The sequence below is a fragment of the Schistocerca serialis genome, chromosome 2, assembly GCF_023864345.2.
Source record: "Schistocerca serialis cubense isolate TAMUIC-IGC-003099 chromosome 2, iqSchSeri2.2, whole genome shotgun sequence".
Classification (NCBI taxonomy): domain Eukaryota; kingdom Metazoa; phylum Arthropoda; class Insecta; order Orthoptera; family Acrididae; genus Schistocerca; species Schistocerca serialis.
In genome coordinates this window covers 625,165,799-625,176,567 of record NC_064639.1, presented here as the reverse complement: position 1 = coordinate 625,176,567, position 10,769 = coordinate 625,165,799, and the positions used below count along the sequence as shown (strand labels likewise).

Here is a 10,769-nt window from a genome sequence, read left to right as displayed (position 1 = left end):
TATATTGGAGAGACGTCGTGTGCAGAGCGACGGAATGAATTTAAAATTTGTAGGTAATTTCTATAGCAATTTATTAATGAGGTAGATAAATATAACATGTATACAAATAAAATTTATGTAATTTTGACGTTCTTTTACAGATGGACAGGGTCAATGTGAGAGACGTCAGCTTATGCAAATGCACATTTTTCGTATCTTAATGAGTTGTATGGACTCATCAGGGAACATGCTTCTGACGGAAACAAAAAAATGGGATTATGAATAGCAACAAATGTCTCAGGAACTCCTAAAATGTTTTAACTATTCGAAGTAACACAATTCCAGGAAGATGGCAGCTCTCTGCATCGAACATGCACCACATAGCAAAGACAGGAACCACATTTTAGGATCAACTGTTAGTTCATGCTCGGCATGCTTATAACACTACAAAATGACGGTAATTGATGCTAATTTCTGCTGCTCAGTGAAAGTCAGTGCCTCAAATGGAGTAACCGTCGAGGCAATGTAACTGCAGCTTCAGTTAAAAATTCAGCCGTTGTCAGTTCACTCCAAGAATGAGAAGACGTCGGGATACGTTCCAGCAAGGCGAAGACAGAGTCCACAAGCAAATTGTTGAATTAGCACCATCCCTCGTCCCACTGACAGTTGACGTCTCTGGTGTTTCTTTCCGTAAATCTTTTGTAGTAGGTGGAGCCACATCGGGTTCCTGAATTAGTGGAATGTGTGTGTACGTGTCATGCGACACGAATGTTCGTAAAGTGTCGAAAATTTAGGTTTTTTTGTAAAGTTGAAAATTCACAACTATAACGCCTTTACTGCCTCACATGCGTTATCCGAAATAACAACGATCTTTGCAGTCGAATCCGCGTGTGACGAACTGTGGTCGAGAGCAGACAGGTTGAAATGGAAGCGGGTGTATCCACTGCCACCGTCGTTGCGAGCCGCACGCGGAATCCGCGCCCCTCCCTCGCGCCGTCGTCGTCATCGTCAGGCGCACGTGTCCGTAGTGTCGACGCCGAGCGTCGCGCTGAGCGTGGCGAGGCCTCGCCTGCGCATGCGCCTCTCGTGCTTGCTGAGCAGCTTGGCGCAAGCGAAGTGGCCCGTCTGCTGCGCCAGGTCGCGCGCCGACCGCCCGTCCGCCATGCGCAGCGCGACGTCGGCTCCCGCGGCCAACAGCTCTCGCAGCACGCCGGCGCGCCCCCACGCGGCCGCCACGTGGAGTGCTGAGCAACCGTCGGCGTCCTGGGCGTTCACGTGGGACCCCATCGAGAAGAGCAGCCGCTGCGCCGCGCCCTCTTTGCCTTCCTGCGCTGCCGAATGAAGCGCCGTCCACCCCGTGTCTGTTACCTACGAACACAACACATTTTTAGCAGCCTGCTACAGATAAACAGAAATCCAAGTGTAGAAATACAGGGTGAGCACAAAGTCTTGCCCTGGTTATAAAAAAATTATAACAGAATAACCGTCTGACATAATAAGTTACATCTGATACCCGCCAGGGTAGCCGGGAGCGCTAATGTGCTGCTTCCTGGATCGAGTCCGCCCGGCGGATTAACGACGAGGGCCGGTATGCCGGGCGGCCTAGATGTGGTTTTAGGCGGTTTTCCACATCCCGCTAGGTGAACACCGGGCTGGTCGCCTAGTTCCGCCTCAGTTACACGACTCTCAGACATCTGAAAACGTTCGCACTATTTCATGACTTACACTAGATGAAGACAGCTGGAGGTACACTACTTCCGTCCCAGGGGGTTTGGGGTGGCAGCAGGAAGGGCATCCGGCCACCCTCTGCCATTAACACTGCCAAATCCGTCATAACAAAGCCGACCCCGCGTTGGAGCGGGACACAGGCCCGAGAAAGAAAGAAAATAATAAGTTACATTTGATGCCGTTGCATAGGTTAGTGTTACTAGTTGTTGTGACCAATAGATGGCGCTAGTGCTCCACAACACCGACGCGGTCTGTTAGGTCACGTTAGTTGCTGGCGAAATGGCGTCGAAGCAGGAGAAAGCGCAGTGTGTGGTGTGGTTTGGTTCCACGAAACGGAATCACCCATCAGTGTGAATTTTATCACTAGACTGGGGGCTCTTCGTCTTATCAATGTAGACCTTCTAGTCAGTTTTGATGTGGTTTCACTTTTTACAAAAGTTCCTCTTGCAGAATTTTTGACACTGATTGGTAACATGTTTCCTGCCGATATCACTGCTTTGTTCAGGCACGCTCTTTCCTCAACTTATTTTATGTTTAATCAAGAATAATTTGAACAGACTGACGGTATCGCCATGGATAGTCCCGTGTCTCCTTTGGTGGCCAACCTTTTTATGGAGGATTTTGAGGAGAGAGCGCTTGAATCAGCTGCCCTGAAACCAACAGTTTTTTTGGAGATATGTGGATGACACTTTCATAGCGTGGCCTCATGGAGAAGATAAATTAATGGAGTTTCTACATCACATCATCTCCATTCATAGCAACATCCGGTTCACCATGGAAATAGAAAAAGATGGTTGTTTGCCTTTAATGGATGTCCTGGTTCGAAGGAAGAATGATGGTTCTCTAGGGCATTCAGTTTACCGGAAATTCACTCTTACTGATTTGTAACTGCAAGCATCGAGTTGCCATCACCCATCGCAAATTATGAGTTTGCTTAAAAACACTTGTTCATAGAGCTCATACTGTCTCAGATCTAGATAGCTTACCTCAAGAACTCTTCCATCTAAAGACAGTATTCAGCGAAAATGGGTATTCCATCCGGCAGATTAACAGAGCACTAACAGTTAAAACTAAGAAGCAGGAAGTGAATAAAGAGGAGAACATGCCGGAACAATCTTTAGCTTTTCTTCCTTTCTTTGGCAACACTTCGTTTAAAATAGCAAGAATCCTCCGAAAATTTCAGGTAAAAGTGGTTTTCCGCCCACCATCGAAGATTGCGGACCTTGTGGGCTCAGTTAAGGACAATCTGTTACTACGAAAGGCCGGAATTTACAAGATACCGTGCCAATGTAATATGGCTTACATAGGTCAAACCACACGCACCGTGAAAGAACGCTGCACTGAACATCAACGTTACACCCGCCTTTTGCAGCCAAGCAAGTCCGCTATTGCTTAAAATTGTATTTCTACTGGACATTCAATGGGGTATGAGAAAACAATGGTTTTGTCCACAGTAACGTCTTTCTGGGACTCCATTATTAAACAATCCGTAGAAATACGACTGGCGGAAAATCTGTTAAACCGTGACAGCGGCTACCAGCTGGACAGTGCATGGAATCCCATCGTCTCCACGATTTGCTCAAATCGAAGACGACAGAGTGCGTCGACGGCCGTGGCAAACAGCAACGCAGAGGGCGACTGAGTTCTGCTATTCCACCAGCGAGGGCGCTGCCGGCGGGCAGTGTGGTTCATCTATCAAGTTTTCGACGCATGCGCAGAATAGTTACAGTACGCTATATATTGCGGAACGGAGGACGTTCTCGCCAATCTGCGACGGCTCACCTGAAGATGACTGGCAGGTGCGCAGTTGAAATATCGTGCAAAGTATTGAACGACGACCGGCTGCAAGCCCTAAATTTGTTTGAACAATCACCCATCAGTGTTCAGGGTAAATTTCGGGCTCCTTATGGACGCAGCCCTACTGACGTAAAATCAATAAAGCGATGGTATGCAAAATTTAACGAAAAAGGCAGCGTTGAAGATCGTCCTCGAAGTGGCAGGCCTCGTGTGAGTGATGCAACTGTTGATCGCGTTCGGCAATCGTTTCAACGGAGACCGTCTAAATCAAGTCGTCAAGCATCACGTGTTCAAGTGTGGTGAAGATTCTTCATGAAAGGCTTAGGTTGATGCTTACAAAGCGCAAATCGTGCAAGCCTTGCAACCGAATGATTTGCTGACACGTGCTGAATTTGCAACTGAAATGCTCAACAGGATTGATGGCGCTAACGGTAACTTACATCGGATATGCTTCACCGATGAATCCACCTTCCATGTGAGTGGAATGGTAAATAGGCATAATGTCCGTATATGAGGTTCAGTCTCCACATGCTACTGTACAGTTACAGCGAGACAGCGAAAAAGTGAATGTTTGGTGCGGCCTCACGCATAACAAGGTTTTTGGACCGTATTTCAAATGGTTCAAATGGCTCTGAGCACTATGGGACCTAACATATGAGGTCATCAGTCCCCTAGAACTTAGAACTACTTAAACCTAACTAACCTAAGGACATTACACACATCCAAACCCGAGGCAGGATTCGAACCTGCGACCGTATCGGTAGCGCGGTTCCAGACTGAAGCGCCTAGAACCACTCGGCCACACTGGCCGGCACCGTTTTTCGTTCGATGAAAAATCCATTACCTTTAACATTTACTTAGACATTTTGCAACAGTTCATTGGCCCACAGTTAGAAAAATATCAACAATGGATACTCCCTCCCCCCCTCCCACCTATGGGGTTTAATAGTGGGTGATTTCCTGGATGAAACATTTCCGGATTGGTGGATTGGAAGGAACGGTCCAACAACCTGGCCACCCCGCTCTCCAGACATTACTCCCCTTGACTTTTTTTTCTTGGGCTATGTCAAGGACGGAGTCTTCGTCACACCAGTTGCTGACGTCGACGAACTGAAGGCTAGGATACAAGCTGCTGTGGGTACTGTGACAGAACACATGTTACGAAGCACCTGGCGGGAACTGCAATACCGCCTCGACATTCTCCGAGCTACAAAGGGAGCACACGTTGAGGTTTACTAATGTAAGTAGTCTTAAAAAAAACTAGTAACACTAACCTATGTAACGGCATCAAATGTAAATTATTATGTCAAACGGTTATTCTGTAATAAATTTTTATAATCAGGGCAAGACTTTGTGCTCACCCTGCATAAAGAAAACCGGCAGTCGGCGTGCAGACCCCCGTGGCCCAGCAGGTGCTCACAGATAACACTGGTTAAGCCTCCAAACTGGTGAAGCAGTAAAGTAGGGGTCTAATGTCGCACACGGTTGTGTGTTAAATTTTCTTCTGTTAGCAAAGCACAGCGGAGTTATTGCGAGGGACGTTCAATAAGTAGTACAACTCATACTTTTTTTCCGGAAGTAGGTTGGTTTTATTCATGATTCTTGGATACCATATTACTCACTACTGTTTTGCCTACAAAATCCTATTTTCCAACATAATCTCCGTTCAATGTGACGCCCTTACACCACCTTGCGGGGAGGGCCTGTTTGCCCGCAAGGTACCTCTCTTCTGGTCGACTTTAAAGCCAACGTCTCGCTGCATCAGTGACCTCCCCATCAACCGCATACTGCTTCCCACAGAGTGCATCCTCCATTGCGCCAAACAGATAGAAGTCTGAAGATCGGCGCTGTAGGGTGGATGAGGAAGAACAGTGCAACGAAGTTGTGAGCTGCTCTCGGGTGCGCATACTTGTGTGAGGCCTTGCGTTGCCAGGGAGAAAGTAAAGTGAGTCTGCATTTTTGTGATGACGAACACGCTGGAGTCGTTTCTTCAATTTTCTGAGGGTAGCACTGTACACTTCACAGTTGATTGCTGCACCATGAGGAAGGACATCAAGCAGAATAACCACATCAGAGTGCCAGAGGACCATCGCCATGTTTTACCGACTGAGGGTGCGGTTTTGAACTTTGTCTTTGGAGAAGAGGAGATGTGGCGCCACTCCATCGATGGCCGTTTTGTTTCCGGTGTGAAGTGATGAATCGATGTTTCATCGCCTGTGACGGCATTTGATAAAAACTTGCCGTGACTGACCTTTTAACAAGCAAGCAATTCCGCACCGTTGATCATTCGTTGCTCTTTATGGGCTTCTGTTAGCAGGTGAGCAACCCAGAGGGCACACTACTTTGAGTGCTCCAACTGGAGGAAGAGTGTGCCAGTACCACCAACGAACATCTCCAGTTGAGCAGCAAGATCTGTGTGTGAAATCTGTCCATCATCTAGAGTGAGTGTGTCTGCGCTTCCCAATACTGCAGAAGTTAACAGCTGTGTGCGGCCAGCTGGCACGCTGGAGATCGGGCAGGTTTGGGCGACCTCGTCGATTTGATGGCACAGCCTGGCCCAGCGACTTGCCGTGCTTTTGTTCATTGCCAGATCTCCGTAGACATTCTGCAAGCACCTATGAATATCTGCAATGCTCTGATTTGTCGCCAAACTAAACTGCTCATATGACTACTAGTTTTTGTGCCCTAAAACAAAACCGAAAGAAACCCAATGACAGCTTACGGTTTTGAACACGCCTCTGTTTTACAGGCGCTATTTTGAAGGTTGTGTATAGTACTGCCACTTCTCGGAATTTAATGAAACTATAGGGACTGAAGCGGGGGAATATTCCACCAGCGAGTTAGTTGAGTCAGTGTCAGCATAATTTGACTATTATGAAACTGAATTCAGTTGTATCAAATTAACTATTGTGTTCTTCGCTCACTGGGAACCTGTCATGTGGCAGCTTTATTAAAAGGTGATTACAGTAAGCCTACTGTGATCTGGATGATACCTGCCCACATGGGTGCTGTGGTCAAGCTCAATTGTACTTGTGCTTTTTAATTTGTACTAATGTTTTTCTATTCATTGTTGATTAACAGTCATAGGTTCCATATTAGTTCATATTGAAGACTGAATGGTTGTAATGTGGTTTCCACCAAGAGCACCTGTGGCAGTTTGTAACCATCTTCATTTATAATATTTTGGTTAGTATGTGTATTTAGACTAAGTAATGTTTTTTCAAACCTCTGGTGATTTAAGTTTGGGGTTGGTTTTTTGGAAGGACCATCCAGAGTTTTAGAAACATAATGGTCTGAGTGTTTGGTGTAGCAAAGATTGTGTGGCATACTAACATCAGAGTTGGTGGCTACTGTAATCCCACAAATGAGTGTTGTGCATATTTCTTTTTGTTTAATGGATATATAAATGTAGTCATCGACCCAAGATATTCAGGATGTTCCTTTTATTTGTGACATTTGATAGCCAGGTACTGTGGAAGTTAATCTGATAAATATTTGTAGAAGTTATATCCCATATTTTCTTCCTAATGACCATTTAATAGGTTTATTGCAAGTTATGTTACTGTATTATAAAATGTGAATTGGGAATCTGCTTCTTGATTTGGACCTATGAGTTGAGTTTTTGTTAGTAAAGATATTACCTAACAGGCATCACCACTCGTAACTGCCATCACATATTGGTAGCAGAGAGTGGTTTTGATCCACGGAGCTCTGGGTTATGGGCCCAGTATGCTTCTACCAACATGTTATGACAGTTCCAGGTTGAAAACGGTGCAACAAATTCTGGTAATATTTGTTAACAATTTAAAAATCTTAACTGGTGGAGAATGAGGAAGGGGGCGATATATATATATATATATATATATATATATATATATATATATATATATATATATATATATATATATTTTTGGGGGCCATAAATTCTGATTGTAGCGACCAGGCTGTATGAGTGATTCTGAGAAGCAGCACTGAGTGGATTGTACGTGCAGAGGGAGTTCTGGCCATAGCTCTCTCCTCCTTCCGCTTAGGGTTGGACAGGAAAGCGCTGGTTCACAAAACATTTTATCTGGGCCAAGCGGCAATCCGTCATGAAGGCGGCCAGTTGGCAGAAAATGGATGGAGGATGCCATTTAAGACAGTCTGCTGTAAACTGAGCCTTTGTGCAAATGATGGGAAGGCCATAAAACCCTGTGCATTCTCATGTTAGAAGCTGGGACAATGTGCATAGATTAGCTTGTGCACATGTTTAGTGAAGGCAAGATTGACTACATTGACGCTATGAAGTCACCAGGTTCTTTTAGCGAGCGGAAAATAACATATTTCACGACCATGACTGCCTGGGAAGTTTAACAGCTTCTTTCAATAATTGGAAATTGGCAGCCCAGAAAGATTAGTCCTGCCTAAGTGGACATTTTTTTCCCAAAACATGACCATACTTACTGCGAGAACGACGCCTTCATAGTCTAAAATAATCTTTTTTCAGACAGAGATTTTAAGTCGCTCCTCCAGCGTGGGAACCCCAGTGCTCTTTATGGATTATCTAACAGGCCAACATAACGTTCAACAGGGGAGATTTAGTGAGTGGAGGGTAGTTCGATTGGTTTGTGCAATGCCCAATTTCATTTTTGCTAATTCGGCTTCCATATCGACGCTTGGTGGAATGTGGTTGTGGTTTTTTGGCTGCTTCGTCTTCTGGTCCTCCCCTGACGGAGAACTTCAGATCTTTCCCTAGTGAGCGAGACTTGTAGTCTGTGGTGGACATGGCAGTTTCCAACTGTATCGACAGTGGAACTGCACATTGTCTTCGACATATCGTGTGTAACGAGGGTGAACTTATTTGTCCTGAGTTGGCTCTCTGACGTTTGACAATTCCGGCACACAACGTCGTGCCTGAGATTTAAATTGCACTGGGCAGATCAGCGAACGGGTGCACCTCACACTGAAATATGCCTCTGATAGGGAAGTTTCCCACATTCTGATAACCAGAACGCCAGACCGCGTGTAAGTAGGCTGTTTAGGTTTATGTTGGTAACGCCATGTAGTGCTCTGTATGAAAATCACAGACTGTGCTGTGTGCAGGCTGTGGCTGGTTGGACTCATTGTTGGAATATTCGCTTGTGTGGTGTTGGGTTGTTGGATGGGAACAGCGCGTAGCGTTGCGCAGTTGGAGGTGGTTCCAGCAGTGGTGGATGTGGGGAGAGGGGGGGGGGGGGGGGGAGAGAGAGAGAGAGAGAGAGAGAGAGAGAGAGAGAGAGAGAGAGAGAGAGAGAGAGAGAGGGGGGGGGGAGTCTAGTATAAGCGGACGATCTGGACGTGTGTCCGCCAGAAAAAGGAAATTTGTAAGATGGATGTCATGGATTGATTGATATATATATATATATATATATATTATATAAATAATGACTTTTGAACATTATTAAGGTAAATACATTGTTTGTTCTTTAGCAATATCTTTCATTTGCTAACTATGCCTATCTGTAGTTAGTGCCTTCAGTAGTTACGATCTTTTATTTTGCTGGCAGTATTGGCGCTCGCTGTATTGCAGTAGTTCGAGTAACGAAGATTTTTCTGAGGTAAGTGACTCGTGAAGGGTATAGGTTATAGGTATTATTAAAAATCAGATTGCGTTGTGCTAAAATATTGTGTCAGTTTAGAAATGATCAGAATAAGTAAAGAGAAAACTGCTTGAGTACGTTGAGTTTTGCTCAGCTGTTTGAAAATCAAATAACGTCGAAGGTTACCAGCACAGTAATTCACAATTTTTCTAAGGGGATGTTTCACGCGTAGTTTGCAAATTTTCGTGGATGCGTCGGAACATTACGGCTGCTGCAGTGTTTCGCTCCTCGCACACAGTGCGTAGTTTTCTGCCTCCTCCTAAATCAAGGTGAAAGGATGAAATACTGCTGCACCAGCGTAGGATTGTTCAGTGATGTCCATAGTTTGTGGTGTACTTGGTTGCAGTTGAGTCCATTTGAATAGAGCGCCTCACAGCGGATTCATACAGATTGCGTTGTAAAAGTGATTAATTCAAGGGATTAGTACAAGGAAGAATTTGTGCAGCTGCCACCCCAGAGTATGCTTTGCCAATCAGACACCACCGATTTTCTGATCCGATAAACATTCACGCGTTCCATGCCGACCTCAAAAGAGGCTGACAATGACTACCGGAAAACGTGCCTGTTTTCAGATGAGGCGACGTTCCACATCTATGGACAAGTGAAACTCGACAACGTCAGGATTTTGGGCTTATAAAATCCACACTATGCACGTGAACATGTCCGTGGTAGTTCTAAGCTTAATGTTTAGCGTGGACTAATCCACAGGCCCATTTTTCTTCACAGAGAAAACCATAAAGGGAAATGTTTATCTGGGCCAGCTCTAACAGTTCCTGCTACCGTACCTGGAAGAGATGCACATTCGAGTCATGTTATGTGCTGAACGTCATTTCCTGAGAGGTGGGTGGGTCGTGATGGTCACATCGCATGGCTTTCTCACTCACCCGATGTAACGCCATTGCATGTCGTCTTGTGAGTTTACGTCACCGATAATGTGTACACGATAACAGCCAATAATGTTGCTGCCCTTCATGCACGAATCAATGAAGCGATCAGAACTGTCAATGCTGCAATGCTGCCCAGTAAATGGGCTGAACACTTATATCGCCTTGATACACTTATATCGCCTTGATTTATGAGCAATGAGTGCCGGCCGGTGTGGCCGTGCGGTTATAGGCGCTTCAGTCTGGAACCGCGTGACCGCTACGGTCGCAGGTTCGAATCCTGCCTCGGGCATGGATGTGTGTGATGTCCTTAGGTTAGTTAGGTTTAAGTAGTTCTAAGTTCTAGGGGACTGATAACCACAGATGTTAAGTCCCATAGTGCTCAGAGCAATTTGAACCATTTTTTGAGCAATGAGTAGGGCGCACGCTGAAATCCGGCTAACAGGGGATAGGGGGTACTTTGACGTCTGGTAAAAGCTTAAGAACATATCACGATACTCTCTCTCTCTCTCTCTCTCTCTCTCTCTCTCTCTCCCCGACACTCTTAGATCCCGAGTTAAGATTTTTAGAAATGATAGCATGACTTTATCGTCATCCTGTATGTTATGAGTTTATACACACACACACACACACACACACACACACACACAATCATAGCGACTGGTAGGCAGTCCTACCTGCTTGGGGTCTGCGCCGGCGGTGAGCAGCAGCTGCACGATGAGCACGTGGCCGTCCTCGGCCGCGACGTGCAGCGGCGTGTAGC

General features: G+C 45.7%; 1 protein-coding gene across 1 annotated transcript; it reads right to left on the bottom strand.

The window, feature by feature from the left end:
- Positions 1–987: 987 nt before the first annotated feature.
- Positions 988–7,156, bottom strand: LOC126456291 (ankyrin repeat and LEM domain-containing protein 1-like). Its single transcript, XM_050092042.1, has 2 exons — positions 7,151–7,156; positions 988–1,347 (listed from the first exon to the last, which is right to left on the bottom strand). The coding sequence occupies exons 1-2, from the start codon at positions 7,154–7,156 to the stop codon at positions 988–990; spliced, it is 366 nt and encodes a 121-aa protein (XP_049947999.1).
- Positions 7,157–10,769: the final 3,613 nt, after the last annotated feature.